General features: G+C 51.1%; 1 protein-coding gene across 2 annotated transcripts in view; it reads left to right on the top strand.

Moving 5' to 3' along the window:
• The first annotated feature begins 14,052 nt into the window (after positions 1–14,052).
• CRHR1 (corticotropin releasing hormone receptor 1) overlaps positions 14,053–23,046 on the top strand; it is a 40,460-nt gene continuing 31,466 nt past the window's right edge. For both annotated transcript variants that reach the window (XM_090257738.1, XM_090257739.1), the window contains exon 1: positions 14,053–14,294. In XM_090257738.1, coding sequence (XP_090113864.1) covers positions 14,262–14,294 — 33 coding nt within the window. In that variant the 5' untranslated portion in view covers positions 14,053–14,261. The remainder of the gene's footprint in view (positions 14,295–23,046) is intronic.

The following is a 23,046-nucleotide window of genomic DNA, read 5'->3' as shown; positions in this document are numbered from 1 at the left end:
TTTAACCCCTTATTTTACAAAGAGAAGTACCAAGGTCAGATAGAGGAAGGGACCAGCCCAAGGTCGCCCAGCTGGCTGGGACAGCCCCCTCTCCTCTCACACGTTGAGCCCTTTATGTTGCAGCGGCTGTTGCAAGCTTACAGATCTGCAAAAACAACGGCCATGTCCCCAGCACCGCTTCCCCTCCCATGAAGCCTGGCCCGTATGGGGGCTCAACAAACGGCTCCATTGGACTGCCGAATAATGATGAGAAAGGGTCTCGGAAGTCACTGACAGAGCTGCCGGAATGAGAGATTAATAAATGCAGCGCCACAGCCTGGAGACCAGGTCCGCTTTAGCTCATTAGTGGGGCTGGGCTTTCCCAGGGTTTAGAAATGCTGAAATTGCCAGTGGAGCAAAAATCCTGCTGCTGACTGTGGGGAGGGGCGGGCGAAGGAGGAGAGGGTGGAAGAGAGGTGGAGCTGTCAGGAGGGGATGTTGGAGGGAAGGTGGGCAGGGGCAGCGGTGCTTGGTGCCTGGTGCTTGGGGTGGGTTTCGGGGGGTAAGCGGGGCTGCAGCTCGTTGAAAATCTGAACCAGCACCAGAGAGATTGGACCTGGATGTCCTTTGGTCTCCTCCTGTCATTCTGGGAGAAGCAGCTCAGGAGGTAGATGGGGCGGGGATAGGATGTGCAGAGGGAGAGGTGAGAGATGGTGGAGACACAGAAATGAGCGATGTGGCTGCAGCTCTCCTGAGTTAATTCCAGACATGACTCTACTCAGGGTTGGCCGGGAGCCATTTGAGGTCTACACAGCCCTCTCCCCAACCACTGCCACCTCTACTCCCCATCAGAGCTCAGCCACCCTGGGAGTGGCCACTCAGAGGGGGACAGTGGCTCACCTACCCACCAGAGCCCCTGGGAGGGACAAATACTCATTCCTTGACCAGATGAGCAGGTACTTTGCCCATGCCATGCCCTTGAATGAAGAGTGACTTGGAGTTGGCAAGTGCAGGCTCCTCAGGTAGCCCTCTCTTGTGGGTACCCCCCCGACACCCCCGGGCTTTGGTAACCGGCCTGTATGCAGGATGTTGAAAAAGGGAGAAGGAGGGTGGCCTGGCAGGAGCAGGGGCCTGGCCACTGGTTTATTCATTCATTTGACGAGTATCTATTGCGTTCTGCCAGGCCCTGGGCCAGGTATGCTGGACTGTAGTTGTGAACAAGATGTAATTAGTGCTTAGCATGTAGCAGAGAAAGCAGACTTTGAACAGGTGTTTCAAGGGGCAAGGGGAAGCCCACAGAGCTACCTGGGGCACTGGTGAAAGCTTCCTAGAGGAAGTGAGACTTAAGGTAAATTTTCCAAAGACAAAGTTGAGGCATCTAGAGGAGCTGGAACAGGAGAGGTGGCCTGGGGAGCCCCTCACGTCTGCAGTTTGGTGGGGTCTCTTCAGCCCTGTGTCTTGGCGTCAGCTTTGCAGCATCCGGGAACTTTGTTATTCCAGCTGCCTCCAATGGGATAGAGCTCAGCATGCTGACTCACAATAAACAAACCTTTCAGAGACTGAGTCATACATCAAAATGCCAATCTGGTGTTCTCTAATGGAAGCATATTTGGCAAGTTCAGCCTCACTGGTAGTCTTCTTTAGGATTAGAAACCCTGGCTGTGAATCTCAATGTCATCAATAAAGGGACTTGGAGCAAACCTTTAATCCTCTATGAGTCTTGGTTTCCTCATCTGAAAATACGGATCACAGTGGCTACTGAGGGTTGTGATGAGAATGAAGTGAGCTACTGCATGCAAAAAGTGCCTCATTTCTCTATAAGAATATCAGCACACAGGTTAGTGATTTCTCATATTTGCATTTATTTTGTAATAGGCGATGAACGCACATGGTACAAAATTCCAAAGGTACCGAAGGATATAAGTTGACAAGTGAGTCTCCTTTATGTTCCCTTTCTTGGAATAAATAAATACCATGACTTTACATTTAAGTCATAAAAGAATTAAGACTTTTCCTTTCCCAAAATACTTCTCTATATTACAGAAGTAACTCCTGTTTTAAGAAATCCAAAGACAACAAAAGGAAAGACAACGGACACTTTTTCTGTCTCCGGAGCCCCCAGGCTCACAGCCGGATGACTAACAGTGGCCAATGGTTTCCTGTGCTCCGTTAAGGGAGCACTATTATTGCTGACTCCAGGAGCACCTTCAATAGTCTGCTTAGGAGACCAGGTTATAAATAAGGACATGCAGGATTAGTCAGAAAGTGGGCAGAGACACTGAGAAGTTCCCAGGGGGACATTTCTATCAACTTAGGGCCATGGACTAAATTGCCTTTCTCCACTCCAGGGAGATTTATCATCCACCCACCCACCTACTCACCATCCAGCCACCCAACCTTTGTGGCTGGGCCCTCTGCCAGCTGCGTGGGGCCTACAAGGTGAATGAATGAAGCATGCTTTCTTCTCTTGCATCGCCTATCAGTGGGACAAAGGACATAGATCCTTCAATGTATGTAAGTCTGAAAGGGACAGGAGAGTCCCCTAATATACCACCCACCACCACTACCACTTCACAGACAAGGAAACTGAGACAGAGAGAAGATGGAACTGGCCCAAAGCCACACAGGAAGTGGACAGCTGGACCACGATGGAAGGCAGGTGTTGGGACACAGCCCTAATATAAGGTGGGGACTGATGCAGGGAACCAGTGGGCCTGGAGAGCTGTGGCAGTGTGGACGAGGGAGTCCAGCTGTGTTAGAGGAGGTCAGGGCACCCCGGCAGCCAGCATAGCTGGAGGGAAGTGCCAAGGCAAGGAGTTGGGAGTGTCTGGGATTCTTTCTGGCTTCCCCGGGTATTTACAGGGAGGACGCAGAGCAAGACAGGGAAGGTATGTTGGCAGGAGGTTCTTGTCCAGCCAGTGGGGCCTATCCTTGGGAGTTTAGCAGCCACAGGTTCAGGCCCCCATGGCATCCCTGGGGTGGGGCAGTGCACAGCTGGAGGGGCACGGGCAGAACCTGGCATTGCTGTTTGCCCTGGGGCCGTCCACTTCCTGCTTACCCCTGTCCCATAACATTATCTTTCTAGTGAGGTTTGGGGAGACCCCCAGGTCTCCCCTTGACACCTCTACCAACCACATGTCTAGCCAGCTTGTCCTCCATGGGGGTCTCTGCTCATTTGTTTCGGGTTGCCTCACATCCTGCCTTCACCCCTTGTCCTGTCTGTCCAGCCAGGCCCCCTGGGAAGAGAGGCCTCACCGTCTCTCCAGGTCACTGGGTTATATGCAAGAAAAGATTCATTGTGTACTCACATTCGCAAACTCAGCTCTGAGCAGTCTACATCAACCAAGGTCTTAATCGGAAACAAATGGCCTGCTTGAATTCAATCATTTGAGAAGGGTTGACTAAAGGGATTGTTTATAAAGGTTTATACAGACTGAGGAAACCACAAGGTGTCATGCCTTATTCTGAGGCCAGTGAGAACTAACCATTCTCAGATCCAGAGGGCCGAGGCGGAAGGAAGTTACCAGAACGCTGAAGGACAGTCATGGAGAGAGGCGGCCATGAGAGCATCAGGGACACAGCCAGCCCATGGCCACCCCACAGGGAGACAGCTGGTGGAATGAGTCCGTCATCTCACTCCCCTCCCTTCTGCTGGTCTACAGCTGGGCTTCCTATTGGCTGGACCATCAGGAAGTGGGAGGGTGAGGAAGTCCATTGGTGCGATCACACGCGTCAGCCAGGAGCACGCAGCAGGTAGGGAAAGGTGGAGGGTAGGTGCAGAGGGGCAAATGGGAGGTCCCCTACACAGCCATAATGACTTCCTTCATCACTGACATGGCCACTCTCCCTGGTGCCCTCACGAGTCTTACCAGGTGCTATTTCCTACGAATGGATCCCCCACCCGTCTCAGGTAGTCCCCCTCTCTTTTCCCTCCTCTGCGCCACGACTCAGGGGCCCTCTATGATCCTCCCCCACTGGGCCTGAAAGTGGGACCCAATAATTTCTGCCTTTGCCACCCCCTTGCCCCGATCCCATGGGCATGGAACCATGTGGCCAGTCTCAGGCAGGTCCTGTCATGCAGGAGGGACTCAGGAAGGAGCAAGCATGTGGCCTTCCTCTTCTGGAATGAGCTGCTGCTGTGGCCAGTGGGCTGGGCCCTGCTCAGCACTTCTATGGCTCAGGCATGCCTGGAGGTGCTGGCCCCCATCCAGCCGAGCCACTGGGGCCAGGCCAGATGGCAGCGGGCAACGCTGAGCCTGGCTCCGAGCCACAGGCCTGGCTTTGGAAATCAGGCAACGAGTGGCCCACGGGAGGCAGCGTGCCCACAGGCACCTCGTGGCAGGGATGGCATGGCCCATTCCCCAGCCCAGCTGTGGCTCACAGGACCTAGGTCTCAGGTCCAGTGAGTCTTGCAGGGGCTGCAGGGCCTCAGCCAGGCCTGAGGAAGGCCGTGTGGTGCAGTGCTGTTTGTCCAGTTCTGCCACAAACACGCTGCTCTTGGAAAAATTGCTTCCTCTTCTGGACAGAACCCCTTTCCCAAAATGAGATCGCCTTTAGAACTTCAAGACATAAAGCTGGTTCACACAAAAGTGCAGCCTCAGAGCTCCCTCCTTGGTCCCCTCATCACTACCTCCTCCCCCACCCCGTCTCTAGCTTCAGTCCCTGAGGCATGTATTTCGAATCTTGGGGTTTTACACAAAAAGAAACCGTGGCCTATGTGCTCCCTAAATGGTCCCAGGCAGCATTAATTTGCTGTGAATTTTTTAATGCATAAAAGCAGACAGAATGTTCCCATAAACTCCAATGTACCCATCACCCAGATTTAATTAACAAGTCATAGCCAATCTTTTCTTTTTCTATTTTTAAACCATTTTTATTTTTTAATTATAGTCAAAATACATTATTATATTAACTTCAGGTGTATACCCCAGTGATTAGACATTACATAACTTACTAAGTGATCATCCCCCAAAATCTCACACCCACCTGACACTATACATAGTTGTTACAATATTACTGACTGTATTCCATATGCTGTACTTTGCATCCGCATGACTGTTCTGTAATAACAAATTTGTACTTCTTAATCCCCTCACCTTTTTCACCCATTTCTCCAACTCCCTCCTCTCTAGCAACTGTCAAAATGTTCTCTGTATCTATGAGTCTCTTTCTGTTCTGCTTGTTCATTAATTTTGTTTTTTAGATCCAACTATTGATAGATATGTATTTTTACCATTTTATTGTTCATGTTTTTAATCTATTTTTCTTGTTATTCTTAAAGAAGACCCTTTAACATTTCATTTCATACAATACTGATTTGGTAGTGATGAACTTCTTTAGCTTTTTCTTGTCTGGGAAGCTCTTTATTCGTCCTTCAATTATAAATGATAACTTTGCTGGGTAGAGTAATCTTGGTTGTAGGGCCTTGCTTTTCGTGACTTTGGTGTATTGCTTGCCAATCCCTTCTAGCCTACAAAGTTTCTGTTGAGAAATCTGCTGACAATATTATGGGAGCTTCCTGTAGATAACTAACTACTTTTCTCTTACTGCTTTTAAGATTTTCTCTTTGTCTTTAACCTTTTATATTTTACATATGATGTGTCTTGGTGTGAGCCTCTTTGGGTTCTTCTTGTCTGGGATTCTCTGTGCTTCCTGGGCTTATACATCTATTTCCCGCACCAGGTTAGGGAAGCTTACTGTCATTATTCTTTCAAATAGGTTTTCAATTTCTTGCTCTCTCTCTTCTCCTTTAGGTATCCTCATAATGAGAATGTTTGTATGCTTGAAGTTGTCCCAGAAGCTCCTTATAACATCCTCATTTTTTTTCTTTTTCTTTGGATTCTTTTATCTTTTTTGCTATTCTGATTGGGTGTTTTTTGCTTCCCTTTATTCCAAATCACTGATTTGATTCTTGGCTTTTTCTACTCTCCTATTCATCCCCTGTAAGTTATTCTTCAGTTCAGTTAGTGTATCCTTCATTTCTGACTGGTCCATTTTTCTTCTGCTGAGGTCCTCACTAAGTTCACGAGCATCCTTATAGGCAGTGTTTTGAACTCACATCTAGTAGATTGTCTCCATTTTGTTTAGTTCTTTTTCTGAAGTTTTGTTCTGTTCTTTCATCAGGGATATGTTTCTTTGGCTCCTATTTTGGCAGCGTTCCTGTGTTTGTTTCTATGTATTAGATAGAGCTGCTATGTCTCCCAGGCTTGGCAGAGTGTGGTCCTTGTAGTAGGTGTGCTGTAGGGTCCAGTGGCACAGCCTTCTTCACCCAAGGTGGGCATTCAAAATGTGTTCCCGCCCCTCTCTGGTGGGCTGAGTACACTCTCCTCTTGTAGTTGAGCCTTGATTGCTTTTGACCCATCAATGGCAGAGATTTACCCCCAGGCCAATCAGCTGCAAGGACTGGCTGTGACCACTGACCACCAACCTCTAACCACCATGGAGGATCAGTTGTGCAGGGGCCCACTCCACAAAGCAGGACTTACTTCAGCAGGGCTCTGGCACCTGCTGATTCTGCCTCTTGAGTGTGTTGCTTGTGGAGATGGTTGGGTGGTGATGCTTCAGTGTGGTCTGAAACGGTCCACTGTCTGCTCGGTGTGCTGGCTCTGGGAGGTGGAGGCCAAGGTCAGCCACTGCCTGTGTTTTGCCCAGGGCCACCCAGCATGAGCTACAAAGCAATCTGCAAATGGCTGCCACTTGCGCTGGGCTTAGAGGTGCCCGGATGAAGCCATGCTGTAAACCAAGGCACGCTGCTGCTAGTGCCAGGTCTGGGGCCACCTAACAAGAGGTATGGGGCACATTGAGGCCAAATGCTGATTGTTTGAGAGACTTTAGGAAAATCTGAAGCATGAGCCACTGGAAACAGCTTGGGTGGGCCTTAAAGTTGCGTGGGATGGGACCTCAGGAAATCACCAGCAAACTGTGAGCCAGGTTGATGGCTTCTCAGACATGGTACCTTTAGCCAGCTGTATGGCAGGAGGGCTCATCAAAGAAACATGGCCTCTGCCAGCACTTCTGTCTGGTTGAAAGCTGTCCCACCAGCACTCTCCCTGATGCGGACAACTCAGTTCCTCCTCAAATATCTCTGGTGCCTTTCAAACTGCAGCCAAAGCACTTGAGCTCAGAGGGAGTGAAACCGAGGAAGTCCACACACAGGCTCCTTAAGAGGAACTGCCTGGGACTCCAGAAGCCCTCTGTCTCCCTCTGCCTCTCTTCCCATTGCTTTTTACAGGCAGACATTATGATAACTTATCTTCCTGGCACTAGGGCCCTGGGGCTGGGGGGGCTTGGTGTGGGGCTGGGACCCCTCGATCCTCAGGGGGACCTCAGTAGCTGAGATAGACTTACTGATTTTTATCTGTGACACATGGGCATGAGACCAATCTGTTCTGCATCTCAGCCCCTCCTACTAGTCTTCATGTGGCTTCTTTAATTCCCTAGTTGTATGACTTCCATTCAGCCAGATTTCAGGGGGTTCTGAATGATGATTGTCCTGTAGCTTAGTTGTAATTTTGGTGTGGTTGTGGTGGGATGCACCATCTTGACCGGAAGTCTCTATTTTTTAAATCTGAGCAGCGGACCTCCTGGAGGTAGAGGTGGATAAGGTTGCCAGTTACCCAGAAGGCCAGCACCTCCAACAACAGAGGCTGGAAGTCAAAATTCAACACCCAAGCAGAGGGAGGAAGGAGGCCAAGTTATGACCAATCGTGTTTCATTGATATCCCCACCCACTTCCTTTCTTCCCATGCTATGTCAAAGCAAATCCCAAACATTATGTCATTTCATCTGTAAATATTTCCGTTTATGTCTCTAAAAGGTAAGGACTCGTTTTAAATACACAAACACAATACCATTATCACGCTTTAAAATATCTAATCAGAATTCATATTTCCAATTACTTATTTACAGGTTTGTTTTATTTTGTTTTCTTACAATTCGTTGGAATCAGGGTCTAAATGAGGTCCACATATTGCCACTGGTTGATACGTCTCTCAGTCTCTCTTTGTCTTGATCTGTGAATTGTAAGTGGCCAATGAAGTTCAGGGCAGCCAACATACATGCGCTGTGAAGACATTCCCAGGAACCTGAAGGGAGAATCTCTTCTGCCCTGAACCTTTTTGAAGACCAGAGGGAAGAAAAGGGAAGGAGTGAAAAGGCTGGGCTGAGGCTCAGTGCTGTGGTTTCCTACCAGGAAGTTGTAAGTGCTTATTCGGCCGGGGGGGGGGGGGGGAGGGCATGGGGGGCATCCTGAGCTGGGTGAGGGCAAACCTAAGAAGTCAAGGGTGCAAGAATCCAGAAGGCTATGGGCACCTACAGAGTGCACTGCCCTGGAGACAGGAGCCTGGATCTAATCCACTGGTAAAACTTACCATGAACTGCAAACCTTTCATTTGGCATCTGCAGAGACACAGGACTTTGTCACAGGCTGGACTGCTGAGATGAACCGTAAGCCGTCTCCCTCCAGGAGGAGCTCACAGTGTTTTTGAGAAACAGACAAACACGTTGTATATTTCACCTCTAGACTTCAGTGTATCCATCTAGAAAGTGGAAACAATAGCACCTTACCTATTAGGCCAGCAGGAAAGGTACAAAGTATACCTATGAAAAAGGTGGAGGAACGAGTGCTAGCCTGAGGGGGTGGGGAGAAGGTAGTGAGGGACATTCATAGAAGATCCCAGAGTCCTCGAGTCCTGGCTCTATCAACTACCAGCGGGGTGACCTTAAGCAGGACACCCCGACCATTGATGCTACCCCAGGGCCTTCTCAGGGCCTCCATGTTTTGGAAATGATGGAGTTCAGGACATGTGAAGGGGAGAACCCTTGCTGTTCTGTGATATTCAGACAGAATAGAATGTCTAGGTTTGCATCAAGCCCCACAGAAAGCCAGGGTTTCTGCTGTCCATGGTACCACTCTGTTGCCTAGGTCCTGGTGCCTCATCCTCAGCACTGTGGATATGCTGAACCAGGTAACTCTTGGCTGTGGAAGCTGACCTGTGCATTGTGGGACGTTTAGTAGCATTCCTAACCTCTACCTACTAAATGCCAGTAGCCCTCCCCCAGGTTGAGATCCACTGGTCTAGGCTAGAGGGACATTATTTATTTGTAACGATATATGAGTATGTGCCTTTGCTTTTCTCTCTGCACTTCTGGATGGCACCTCTGATCTGTTGTCACTCCTAGGACATTCCCAGGCTGTCAACCCTTCTTACTTCAGTGCACCTTTCAAGTTTTCTTAAAAACAAACACCTTCAGTGTCCTTCTCAACCGCACTTAATAAATGCAAAAATATGGTAATTCTGCCCAGGGTAAGCACACTTGCCCTCTGTTGATACAGAAGCAGACTTGAGGAGAGGAGAAGCCAGTAGGTCACCTGAGGATCTGTCTGTGGCTGAGTGGCCCACCCCTGCCTGCTGTCACTGCCAGACTCTATCCTGTAGCTTGTCTCTGCTCCTCCCTTTGTTCATCCACTGGGGAAAGAAGAAGGGAAAGACTGGTTATAGAACACCATTTTCCTGGAGTCAGGGCCTCCTGGGTGCTACCCCAGTTCCCTGAGGGGTCTAGGCTCAGTTCACCTCTCTGTGGTAGACTGGAAAATATCTGGACCAGGAGCTGGGGAAGTCGGGTTGGAATCCTTCCTGTGTCAAAGCCATCCGTGTGACCTTGAGCAAGAGATCAACCTGAGCTTAGCTTTCTCATCTATAAAGTGAGGTTATTAATACCTCCTTCACAGAGTTGTTTTAAGGATTAAATAAGAAAACATTCATGTGTCCTGGATGGTGTGGCTCAGTGGATTGATCATTGGCCTGTGAACCGAAGGGTTGCTGGTTCGATTCCCCACCAGGGCACATGCCTGGGTGGCAGGCCAGGTTGTGTGAAAGACAACCAATTGGTGTTTCTCTCTCTCTTTCTCTCTCCCTTCCCCTCTCTCTAAAAATAAAAAATAAGTTTAAAAAAATTTTTAAGAAAATGTTTGTGAAAGAGCTTTGCATGTTACCAACAGTCATACAAATTCTAATTCGCACTGTTATTATCTGTTGTTCTAAATGAGGGATGAATCATTTCAAGCCCTTTATCCAAGGAGATCCTCACTCAGCCCAGCATTATCTGCGTCGAACTGCACCCCCATCACTTGTCCCCAGCAGACCAATCTCCTCCCCTGCCCCATACTTGTTCCTCTGGCTGTGCGTCTCTAAGAGACCCTCCTGCCTTGAAGATCTCTCTCTTTTTTCACCTGTTCACAACCGCTTCCTTCAATACCCACCTCCTAACCCACCTCCTCTGGAAGATCTTCCCTCTGACAAAGGGGGTAGATTAAGATCAGTTTGCCCTCTTCCCCCAACTGAGCTTCCTATAACCCCACGATCCCAAGATGAAGTTAAGCACAGTGCTTGGTAGATCTAGATGGATGGTGATGATGATGATAATGTATAAGATTCAATAATAAAAACAGCTAACACTGTGGAAGTGCCACGCACCATGCTTAGCACTTTACACAAGTGAACTTATTTAATGAGTGCCTGTTAGCCATATGGGATTGAAGATCTGCCTCTAGAACACAGCACAAAACATAGCATCTTTTCCTTTGACCCTGGGTAGAATTAATATTCTTGCCTCCATGCCCACAGTCTATTATTGACCTAATTTTAGTGGATTCTAATTACTCATCAAAGTGACTGTCTCCCCTTCCAGTCCAAACATCTTGAGGGCTAGGGTCCTGTTATATTAATCTTTATTAACCTTAGCATCCAACAGTGACTGGCACATAGTTGCTGCTCATTAAATGTTTGTTGAATGAAGACATACATGAATGGAGTAATTAACACTATCTCCCCTGCTGTTCATGTGGATTTATAAGCTGTTCCCTCCATGAGGCCATTTTTCTGACCTCATACTTAGAAGCACGCTATTCCAAGCATGATCTATCTGCAAACTATTTGCTGCCAGTTCATGACAAGGTAAGTGCAGAAATTGAGAGAGCATTTAGAAATTTTGAAGCACTTTGACAGAGTGTTTGATGGCCATAGTCTCAAATAGTTTTAAAGATTGAATTTTTAACTTTGTATGTTTTTATTTTTTTATTTCATTTTTCTAATAATTCATTCCCACTGTATTTTGCAGTCATATCATTCTGCAACAGATGAGAAATTTAAAAGATCAAGAAACTGTTCTTTGGCACAAGTAGCCTAAGAGTCATGGTTCCAGACCATGGACCCCACTGGGGACACTCAAGGTTAAAGCCAAGGTAATCCTGCAGACTCAGCCCTCCCTTGCCCTTGCCAGGTCCCACCCATCACTACTTGTTATCACATCTGGAAAGACATAGAATTGTCTTTCATTCCTGTTGGGATTCCTTATATTTTCCCTTTCTTCCACATCTAGCAAGGTAAATGAATGAAAGCTGATGGTGGTCTGGGATTAGACAGGAAGAGGACAAGGCTAGAGAGGGATTGGAAGAGAATTGGGGGAGGATTGGGCTAGAAAGAGAGAGTCGGAGTGGAAAAGAAGGTTGTTCTGAGGAGGGTGTGGGAAGGATGCCCAAGGAGAACATCCTGAGCCATGAGTCTGGAGAGGCTGGGACTGGAGGTTGAGGGGGCTAAGCATGGAAGGCCCCAGCAGTAGCTTCTGAGCAGATGAGGATGGGGACCTTGAAAGTGGAAGGAAGCAGTTTCAGGACAAATGAAAGGGAGTATGGAATCCTTTCACAGAAGGGGCGTTAAATACGAGGCTCTCATAACCCCCTTGAGGCAATCAAGGCCAAAACCATAAATAAGTAGGCCATGAAGTGACACAGCAGCCTTCCTCCCCTCCGCTCAGGGGGAAGAGGGGGTGTAAAATGTGCCCTCTGTAGCTGCCCCTTTAGAAAGAGAAGGTCCAAACCTCAGGTCTAAAAATCAGGAAGAGCAAGATTTGATTACAGCCTGGTCGATGGCATTAGCATATTTAAAGATCAAGTCAAGGGGAAGATCAGGGGCTCAGAAAGGCAAAATTTGATGTTTATTAAGCAGAGAGAAACACAGCATCTGGAGATCTGGAGCTGCCTGGTCCCGGGAGAGTCAGCTGCAAGGCCTCGGGGCAGGACTGGGGAGCAAAGCGCTGCAGGATCTGGGCAGACCTCCCTGAGGACCCGCCAGCTTTCTCTCCTCTGATTCCACAACCTCCCACTGCTATGACCTTCTCATCAAGAATTCTGCTTCCCACAAAGAATTGCCTAGAGAGAGGGACCATGCTGCCCATCCATTTGAGCATCTGGGCCCCTGATAGTGATGGTGACTACAGTTAACTCTCTTAAAGCTCTTGTTGTGGACCAGGCATCATCCTAACCCATTTAAAAATAATAATTCACTTAAACCTACTTATGAGATAGATAGTCCTACCCCTATTTTATAGATGAGAAAATTGAGGCGCTGTTAAGTAATTTGCCAGTTTCATACAGCTTGTAAGCGGAAGGGCCAAGACGCAGACTCAGGCTGTCTGAGGCAGGACCTGCACCACACTAGACCACCCTGCCACTTTTGTGGAGAATAATAAACTAGAAATCTGGTTGGTGCACCCATCTCTTCTGGGATTGGTTGGGGTGAGTCGGTGCCAAACTCAACCAGGTCACCTCTGGAGCACTAACCAAATGGGAGTTTTGCAAGACTCCAGACTTGAGTACTTCATCTAGAAAGTGCCACCCTGTGTGGCTAAGCCGGTATGAGCAGATGGCTTCCAGAGCAACGTCTCTCCCTACTTCAGAGCCTTCAACCTCATCAGAGCCCGCCCATACAGGCACTTTGAGCTGGGATTCAGGAGACTGAGAACTAAGCTCACCAGCTGTGACTTAGGACAGGTCACCACCCACCTCTGGGCCTCAGTTTCCTTGAGTAATCTGCCTATTGGATCAAACAACTTCTTACAATAATTCCCTTTCCAGATGAAGAATCATTTTGACCCACGAGAGCGCCGGCTCTTGCCCAACGCGTTGAAAAGTGGCCGGAAGGGGATGGGGAGGTGGGCAGGGCAGGGCACAGAATCCTGGACACTTAGGTTCAGAATTTGATTTCAGAGCCACCGCTCTGGAAGTGGTGCTGCGGAAGGAAGGAAGACGTAAGAGAACTCAGAAGTTCTGCCCGAATGGAAGCGCTGGAGGGGAGAGCTTAAGGGGCTGGAGGAGGCAGGAGCAGATTTCCACAGCTTGGGGGTGCACTGGGGTGCCCCGCTGATGAAAACCCGGAGGTCTGGCGGGCCGGCTGAACCCGCCCTGAGGACTCGGCCGAGAGGGGGCGCTGTGGCCTCCTCCGCGCCCAGCCAGCTGGATTCCTGGCTGTCTCCCCCCCCGCTGTAACGCAATGCGCGTCCGCTCTTCCCTCCGCTGCTCTTGCCCAGCACCGCCGTCTCCCCATCTCTTGGGGTACCCCGCTTCAGCCCCTCGGCAGGCGCTTAGTTTGAATGAATGGATAAACGAGCAAAAATGAAAGGATCAAAAGGAATGAATACATGGGAAGGATTCACCCCACTGAGCTTTCACGTCTTTGCGCGCGCCTGGCGTGTTAGTGCCAACGGTGCTGGGGGTCGGGCCCAAAGCCCCTGCCCTGCTGAAGCGGGGACTGGCGAGGACCGTGACCTGGTCGGCTGCAGGGCGGGAGCTGCCCAAACGCAGTTCCCGTTTTTTCCCCCGGCTTCAGCGGCGGCTCTGCTCAGTCGGGGCCTCCAATAGCCTGGCTGTCTTAGATTCACCTGGGTTCCCCAAGTCTCCCTCAGACTCCTTGGACTCCCCAGGCCCCAACCGCTGCCTCCTCTCCTGCCCCCGCCCCCGATCCCCGGCTTCTCCCTAGACTGCCGCGGCCGCCACCGCTGCCAGCGCGTCCCGCCGACTGCCGCAAACCCGGGCGCAGGGAAAGGGGGTCAGCGCGGCTAGGGCGCGGGGAGCGAGCCCAGGGAAGGGGAGGGGACAAGGAGGCGCAGTGCAGGAGGGAATGGAGGGGCGAAGCGCAAAGGAGGGACTGAAGTAGAGGGGAGGGGACACCGCGGCGAGGGGGCGGGGAGCCGAGGCGAGTGCGGCGCGGACCGCGCGGTAGGCGGCGGAGGCTAGGGGGCTCCCCGCGGGCGAGAGGTGGTTGCTGGCTGAGCTGATTCAGGAAACCGTAGCCAGGCTTCCCTAGGAAGGAGAGAGCGAGAGCCCGCCGGGCCAGACAGAGGAGCCCTGTCCTTCGCCCCGCCTGCCCGAGTCCGCAATCGCCGCCGCTCCTCTGGGATGTCCGAGGGACCCAGGTTTCCAGGACGGTGACCGAGCGAGCCCGAGGATGGGACGGCGCCCGCAGCTGCCGCTAGTCAGGGTAAGAGCGCGCCGGCCAGCCCTCGAGCCCGGCCGCCCACAGCCTCGGGCCGGCGCGGGACGTGGGTGGACTGGGTGTGATGGCGGGGATCAACCGGCAGAGCGGAGCAAAGGTCCGGGCGAGGCCGGGGTTTGAAGGGCAGCCCAGATCCTTCTCCCTGGACCTTTGGAGCCGGCATTGGGTGGGTGGGTGGGTGGAGAACCCAGGTGAAAAAAGAAATCATGGTGCCGAAGCTGCCGGGATGTTGTCGGAAGAGGGGATCCGCCCACCCAGGTAACCAGCTCTGTGCACAGAATCGCGTTAGGGTTTGGGGGTCCAAGCTTGGTTCCACCTCCTACCCGTCCCGTGCAGACCCCCGCGCCGGGACTGGAGGCTCAGAAGATGGGCCCCCCACCCGCCCCAGCATCCTCTCAGCAGCCCCCCCACTCCGCACGCCCCCGCCCTCTTTCTGCGGGCGCCTTCCTGCCCCTTCCCCTGCGCGGAAAGCTACAAGTCGGGGGAAATAACTGCCCCCCGCGCCTCCGAGCCTTTGCTCAATATCGCAGTCTCCAGGAGAACTCCGTGCAGCGGGCGGTGGGCACAGCTCCTCTGCCGCCGCGGGCCGCTGGCGGGAGAGCGGCGCTCGCTCTCGGAGCCGTGTTACTCGCGGTCCCGGCGCTGCGCAGCAGCCCGCGCCCAGTCTGGCGACGCGATTCCGGCGCTGGGAGTTTAGGAAAGTCGCCAGACCACTCGTCCAGCGTCTGCCGGCCGAAGTTCGGAGGCGGTGGGGCGCAGCCAGCAGGCGGTGTTCGCGGGGGAAGGGCCAGGGGTCAACAGTGGGGTCCGCGCCTAGTGACAGCCGCCACGTCCCATTGCCCAGCGCCTTCCGAAATGGCTCCGACCGCAGGGGTGGGCACGGAAGCAGCAGCGGGAGGGAGAGGCTGACCCGCCCGGGAGCTCCGGACTCCGCAGGGCCGACCGCCTGAGCCGTCTTCACTGGGTTCAGGGCATGAAAAAGCGGTTACATTCACAAGAATTGAGGGGCCAGGGGAGATTGACTTAATTTCATTTTCCATTGGTTGTTGAAACCAACTGTACCTATACCGCCAACTCATAAAGTGGGTTGAAACCACCAAGGTTTTAAAATTCAACTGCTACCAGTTCATCAGTTGGGAGGTTCCGAGTTACCGGGGCTTCTCCATACTCTGCCTCCTTCTCCCAAATATTTATAAGTTGTTTTTTTTTTTAACGACTGAGTATTGGTTCGCTGGAGCCCATATCCGTTTCACCACCCATAACTGAGGACTGGGGGGAACTCAGATTATTTCCTGGGTGATCAAGGAGACTAAGAGAGGGAAGCAGGAAGACAAACATCCAGAGAGGTTGAAGAGATGGCATGGAATGGGAATATTTTCCATAAAGCTAGTGTGGACCGAGCCTTGGTCTGAAGTTACAAATCAGTTGGACCGAATTTGAATTGGACGTTTTAAGTGGATTCAAAGGATTGAACTGTAGGGGCTGTTGTTATTTTTATTCCTTTTTAAGTTTACTTGGTAGTAGGTAAATGTTATTTCTTTGGCCTTTCTTATAATTGTGTGCAAGTCTCTGCTTAGAATTATCACATTTTCCTAAAAGAAAAAAAGTTTTTTCTGTTGTTGCCTATGTGTTTTTCCAACTAGATGGTGAGGTGACGGTGATGAACTCAGTAAGTGCTCAGTAAATACCACATGAGTGAGAGGCAGTGAATGAATGGGCAGCTAATGCTGGTTTCAATGAAATAATCACTTTTTTCTTTTATTTATGTACCATGTACAACTTGCTGGGCATTGTTCTACCTGCTTTGCAAAGATTAAGTCATTTATCCCCATAGCAGCCCTGGAAAGTAGGAATTATTCCTGATGCGCAGAAAGGCTAAGTAACTTGGTCAAGGTCGCACAGCCGGTGAATGATGGAGCCAGAATTCAGGCCTAGGCATTGTGACTCTTAAGTTTTCATTTTGTTAGCTTTTACTAGAAAATCTTATAAGCTACTTAAGCCCTGCCAGATGAGAGCTCAGGTAGTTTTGTAAGTATGAAAGTATGAATCTAGGGGAGTTAGTACAAAACCCAGTTCTGTCCCCACCAAGTCAACCAGTGTTGGGGACAAAATCCACTCTGGGGACCTTATTGTGGGCCCAGCACCACACTGGTTACAGAGAGCTGGGGGAGAGGGTTGGAGCGAGAGCACCTGAGTGTACGGGAGAAGTGGGTGTGGGTATGAGTGTGCGTGAGGGAAGTGTGTGTGTGTGCGTGCGCATGTGCATGAGACAGTTGCACACCCGTGTTTGTGGATGTGAAGGAGGAAACAGATGAAATATTGTCTCTACCCCCAGGGGAGGGGTTATGGAGCACCTCTGAGTCACCCACCCACCAGCTGCAGCTCCTCAAAGGGAGACCCCAGTGTAGCTTAAAAATTGTGGTGTCTGGTGAGTGTGAGTTATTAAAGGAGTTTTGAAGAGGGAGCTGGTTTTATTGGCATTGTTATTATTATAAAAGCAATCTAGCCGCATTATACAAACTTTAAAAATGAGCGGAGAAAATTCTTACCACCTCACCCTCCTAATACAGGTATGTTACCATTTTTAAGATAATCCCGGCAGGCCCTTTTCCGAGTGCAGGTTTGGGCACAGCTGCGGCCATCGGGCACGCCCTCTCACTGTGTCACAGCCCAAGGCTGTCCCATGTTATTCCTGAGCTTTCAGAGGGAGATGGTTACCTTCTGTGTATTCCCTGTAAATCAATGACATTTGCATTCCTGTATCAGTGCACATGTGGGTCATTTCCAAATCGTGTCTTTCACAAGTTGGGTTTTTGAGGGGAGCATTGGCAGGAGGGATACTGCAGGCAAGTAAGCGAGCCCAGGGTGGGGCCATGGGCTGCCATGGGGTGTGGGAACAACTGGCCTGGCCACCACCAAAGCAAAGTAGGAAAGGGGGGCTGACAGCCAGACCAAGCTGTATCAATTTAATGTGGCCAGCCCTGGGAAGGGCATGACTTGCATCGGTCCAGTTCTCCAGGAAGGTATGGATTTGTGGAAAAACAGGACACTGACCCAGGGCCAGTGAGGATGAGTGCAGGAGGAAAATCCATTTCTCACTCTCTCTAACATTTGGCTTCTTGGAGAGCATCAGCAGCCAGCAGGGTTCAGCTGCACAGAAGAAGGAGTTCGGAGGGTTCCAGGTGCCCCTTGGCAGCTCCCCAAATACTCATGAAGTTTGGCAAGTCATCGGGCCTGAGCCCCGGCTATGGTGTAGCCTAGAAGGCAGGGGTGAGGCACAGGGCTGACCATTGCAGCAGCGATTGGGGGCGGGGGTTGTGGGGGAGACCATCAGCCTGGGAGATGGCAAACCTGACTGTGGTCCCAGCTATGCCCCTCATGGGCTGTGACTTCAGGTAGGTCTCCTTCCATTTCCAAGGCACCATTTGTAAACAGGGATATTAAACTAGGTTCCCTATTACCTTTCCATCTCTGTGAAAGGTCTGTTTCTAAACACTCCTTAGGGCCGTGACCCCACAGGGAGAGAGTGCGGTGCAGCAGATTCAGTTCCCAGCTCTGCCCTGTCCCTGCTTCAGGACCTTAGCACTTGGCACTTGGACCTGACCACCCTCTCTGGGCTTCAGTGCCCTCAGCTGTGAAATGGGGGCAAAACCTGGCTCATAAGGTTGAGGTGAGAATGAAATGAGTTAGTACATGGAAATGCTGGGAACAGTCCCAAGGCGGTTGCTTTTCAGAGGAAGTGGGATAAGGCAGGAGAAGCAACTAGCAGCTCCTGGACGCTCAATATACAGCACTGTTGCCTCTTTCCCCCTTCCCAGCACTGGGCCTAATGACCACGGCAGGGAGCAGATATTTCACAAATATCTGTTGACCAGATGGAGGGCGTTATTATTGCTTCCTCCAGTTGATTATTTGTTAGACAAGCAGAGAGGACTCGCTGCTGTTCCCATGAGAGGCAGATGTCCTGCAGAACGGGAAAGGCTGAAAGATGTCAAAACCCACCTAAGCAGAAATGCTGTCTCTGAGGCAGGAAAGATGAGAACTGCCCTTTAAGCCCACCATGGGTATTTTTTTAGAAGGAAGGAAGGGAGGGAGGGAGGGGAGAAGGGGAAGAAAGAAAGGAAGGAAAGAAAAACAGAAAGGAAAGGGAAGGGAAGGGAAGGAAAAGAAAAGAAGAGAAAAGAAAAGAAAAGAAAAGAAAAGACAAGAACAGCACCAAGGCAGTTCCTGGTGATTGAAGAATCCCCTGAGGGTGGAGCCTTGGCTGGTGAAACTCCAGCCCCTTTCTCTGGGGGAAAGCAGGTTGGTGGCAGGCGACCTGGGGCCTTTCTTGTTTCCTCCACAGTGAACAGATGGGGTGGGTGACCTCTCCCATCTCTGACTCTGCCCTAACCCCTCATGGTACCAACAAAAGGAAGAGTGAGACTGTTTTGGAGCTAAGGCCAAGCTACAATTTTAGCTACCGTGTCATATTCAAAGAATGAATTTGTTAGTGACATATGACTCCTGGATACTTAGATTCTCGGGGGCTGCTATCAGCAGAGTACCTTGGAAGTAACACTATCAAGTCCTTTTGCTCATCTTTGAACTTGTCCTCTGGGCCAGCCACCCGCCCTCCACTCAATGTGACGGTCAGCATCTCCCTGTGTGGATGAAAACATCAGGTGGAGCAGATGTGGGCTTAAGTGCTGACTCTGCTAAAAAGCTCTGGGAAAATTGGGTCATCACTCTGAACTTCGGTTTTTTCATCTGCGAGAAGGGGGAAATAGAACCTACTTCATGGAGTAATCAGAATGACTTCATGAGATGTCATGTGTGAAACTCGGCACAATGGTGCAGTGCCTGGCACATAGTAACTGCTCAATAAATATTAGCTATAATAGTCACTTAATAAGCCTTTCCAAATTTTATCAACCCAAGGAAAGCCATCTAAAGGAGGAGTAGTGAGGGGATAGGAGGCGGAAGAAGGAGTGCTTAGTAGTGTAGAATCTTCTGCTCCAAGGCCTTTTGACAGTCCCTGGGGAGAAAGGATGGGGCCACCTGCTGTCAGCTGAGCTCAAAAGCAGGACTGAAGTGCCTGTGATTGGCCCTCTGAAAATCTCTGACAGGTAAGAATACTTGACAATAAAAATAGAGACCGGTAGGGAAGATAATACAAGATGATTAATTCACTGATGCAAGCAATTATTTTGAAAACAACTAGCTGGATTCTATTAAGCAACAGATTATTAACCATTTCATTTTGGAGTAAGCAGTGTCTGCTTCACAAAAGCGAGGCTGGAAAGCAGGAGAGGGGGAGAGGGCAGAGACTGGGGACGTGGGCATGCACTTCCTTTTCTGTGGAGTGGGAACGTTGAGATGCAGTTCTAGGGGATGGTTCCTCCGCACATAGAACATCTGACTCAAATGCTTAAGCCAAATGCTTTCTTTGGTGACTGTCCCCCTGTTAGCCAGGGAACCATTTCTGGGATGTTTGTGGGTCCTCTTTCCACCATATAAACAGACAATTTTACGATCCCACCCCTTGCCCTGCGGGGCCTCAGGGTGCAGCTCCAGTGAGGGGCTTAGAGGTGAAGGTTGTGGGATGCGCACCTGCCCCTCTCCACCTGTCCCTCTCCACCTGTCAATCATTCCCAACCTCCTGCCAATCTGGCCATGAGCCAGGGCACCTAGGTCAGAGCCTGGGACAGAAACTGGCCAGACTGGTCCATCTGCTTCCCAGGCTTCGGAATGAGGGGGTGGGGTTGTTCTAGGCCGACTGACTGACTACCATGTGGAGTCCACTTGTAGTAAGGCACAGTGGGGCACAGTTGAACCTTTAAGCGCCTGGAGGTCGGAGCCTTTGGGAGGGTTGGGACAAGGTATTGTTCAGTATCCCTGGCAGGTACATGGAGCCAAAGAGCTGGAAGGCAGCCTGCCTAGGATGACAGGCCAGAGTGAGAAATGGAGGCAGGGATTTTTTTTCCCATTTACAGCAGGGATTCTCCTCCTTCCCCCTACATCTCAATTCGTGTTTCTCCAGCCTCCTTGGCAGAGGTGGTTTCCAGAAGTACCAGCTGTTCCTAAAGTAGCAGCAGCCTCGCCACTGCAGGGACAGAGCTAGGTGGGGAGAGGGCGGGAGGCTTGGGGATGCGGGGCTGGAGAGGAAGCCGGGATCAGGAGGGGCTTGGCTACCCTGCACCTTGTCACTGAAGTCAGGGGAGGACTCCTGATCCTCCGAGGTCCCAAGGCTCTGGTGGGACAAGGGAAGCCCTTCCTCAGAGGTGGGCTTACCTCAAAGCTCACAGGACTCAGCCTCACTCTGGTTGTAAAAACCCTTGTCTTCACCAGAGATAAGGGACCCTGTCTTCTCCAGTGCTCCCAGACCAGCTCTGCCTCCTGCCTCTCAACAGCTGGCCCTGGAGACAGGCTGACTGAGCTCAGCTTGCCGGCTCTGGGGAAAGGGCTGCCATACATGTCCCCACCCCCAGGGAGCACAGTGAGGGGAAGGACTGCCCAGCTGGCCAGGAGAAGTCACGCCCACCAGTCCCCTTCCCTCAGTCCGAGGCCAGGAGGTGAGTGCATGGCTGGTTCAAGGCCACACAGGATTTTGCTAGACAGAGTGAATTCCAGGGCCACTTCCTGTCATGAAGGCCCCTTTTTCCCATTTCCCCCTTCTTTTCAGGGTTCCCTTCCCCTCACCACCTTCCTTTTTCCTTCTCCACTGCTATGATGGGCAGACAGTGGGTGTTTCCAGAGCTGGGAGGGAGCTGGGTGGTTCTTTGCCCTAGGCCTGTCCTATGCATTTGAGGATGTTGAGCAGCATCCCTGGCCTCTACCCATGAAATGCCAGACACACCCACCACCAGTCATGGCAACCAAAAATACCTCCAGACTTTGACACATGTCCCGTGGGGGACAATATTGCCCCTGCTTGATAACCACTGGACTAGTTCAGTTACCCTCAATTCTGGTGACACTTTAGAGTCACCTGGAGAGCATTAAAAATTAGAGGTTCCTCTCAAGCCTCCTGAACGTGACTCTCTGGGGTAAAGCCTGAGAAATAGAATTTTCTATCTCCCAGGTGCCAAGCGCTGTCCGGAAACTTGGGATTTTGTCTACTTTTCCTCTTCTACAGGCAAAGAAACAGGGTTCTTGCCATGTCTTATGGACAGTTACACGGTTATTTCCAATCCCTGCCCCACGTCTCCCTGCTCAGTAGGGTTTGGTGGGGCACCAGTCCCCTTCAGCCAGCCCCTCGTGGCCTTGGAAGGCAGCCGCTTCTCCAGGAAAAGCAGCCTCACACCTTTAGCCGTTTTCGAATAGGATCTAATTTGTACAGACAGGCGATTTCACTCTGCCTTCCCAGCCCTCTTCACACCCCTTTGGGTGTTCTGCCCACACCGAAACCCCCCTCGCTTCACGCAGGCCTGCGGGTGAGCCGAAGTGAGGACACAGCTGAGAGCCACACCTGCAGAGCCAGTGTCTCCGTGCGCTGTCACCTCCCCCAGCACAGCACCTCGGCTCTGTCTCCCAGAGCAGCAGGTGTCCCCTCTCAGGGATGGTTCCCTGGTTTCTGGGTGCCACGCCCAGCCCCCAGCTGAGCAGCTCCCAGGGGCAGGGGACAGGATCAGAGCCTGAGCTCAGCTCCACTCACCGTGAAGAACCAAACTCAGTGAGTCCCCCACTGACAGCGCCCTGCTGCCATCCTCTTTGGTTCCCACTTCCAGCTCTTGGGGAGCCAGGCCGCAGCCCGGAGCTGGAGGGCAAGAGGAAAAAAGAAACCTGAACCTCCTATTTTATTTATTTATTTTTAGAGAGAGGGGAAGGGACGGAGGAAAAATGGGAGCAAAACATCAGTGTGTGGTTGCCTCTCACACTCCCCCAACCGGGGGCCTGGCTTACAACCCAGGCATGTGCCCTGACCGGGAATCGAACCAGGGACCCTTTGGTTTGCAGGCCGGCACTAATATACCTCCTCTTTTAGTTCCCTGCTGGGGGTGGCGGTGGGAAGGGAGGCAGGGAAGACAGGCAGGGAAACAGGCTTTACTGCCAAGGGCACAGCCCCAGGATTGGAAAGGGAAGAAGAGAAAGAGGGTAAATGAAGGCTAGAGAAGACTGAGGGACTGAGGGAGGACGAGTGATTAAGACCAGGAGACAGGAAGGTAAGAAAGAGGCAGGAGGCCAAGAAGGCACAAACTATGAGAAAAGCAGTAATGAGTGAATCTAAGAGAGAAGAGTAACAAAAACGGGAGAAAATGAATGCAGGAGAGGCAGAAAAGGAGGCTAGACTGGGAGCTCAGCGGTGCCCCAGGGAGCTGCCCACCACCCCCTCCCTGTGCCCAGCAACTCTGCATCACTGACTGTCACGCGCATTGCATTTTTGCTGGTGGCTGCTGGCTCCTGGGAACAGAGTGGTGGTGGAAAGTGAGTGTCCTGGGTGGGCAGGGGTCTAGTCACGGAGCACTTCTGGGGAGAAGGCCAAGTCAAGAGGGAAGCAACTTGTACACAGTAGTTAGTAATCACTATCACTTATTCTGTGTCGGTCCCATCCTGTTTTAACAGCACCGTATAGTTGAATCTCTCCAAAAGCTTTAAGGTACAAATACTTTATGCCTGTTAACCCCATTTATAAATGGGGAAATTGAGGCTCAGAGAGGTTAAATGATTTGCCCAAGATCACACAGGGTGGAAGGGGCAGATAAAAGATTCCATGTGGGTCCCTCTGGCCCCCAAGTTAGAAGTCTGAGTTTCTACC

Source organism: Furipterus horrens, unplaced genomic scaffold (genome assembly GCF_987537825.1).
Source record: "Furipterus horrens unplaced genomic scaffold, mFurHor1.1.pri manual_scaffold_11, whole genome shotgun sequence".
NCBI lineage: Eukaryota > Metazoa > Chordata > Mammalia > Chiroptera > Furipteridae > Furipterus > Furipterus horrens.
Note: the sequence above shows the minus strand (reverse complement) of the source record. Positions and strands in the feature narration are given on the sequence as shown.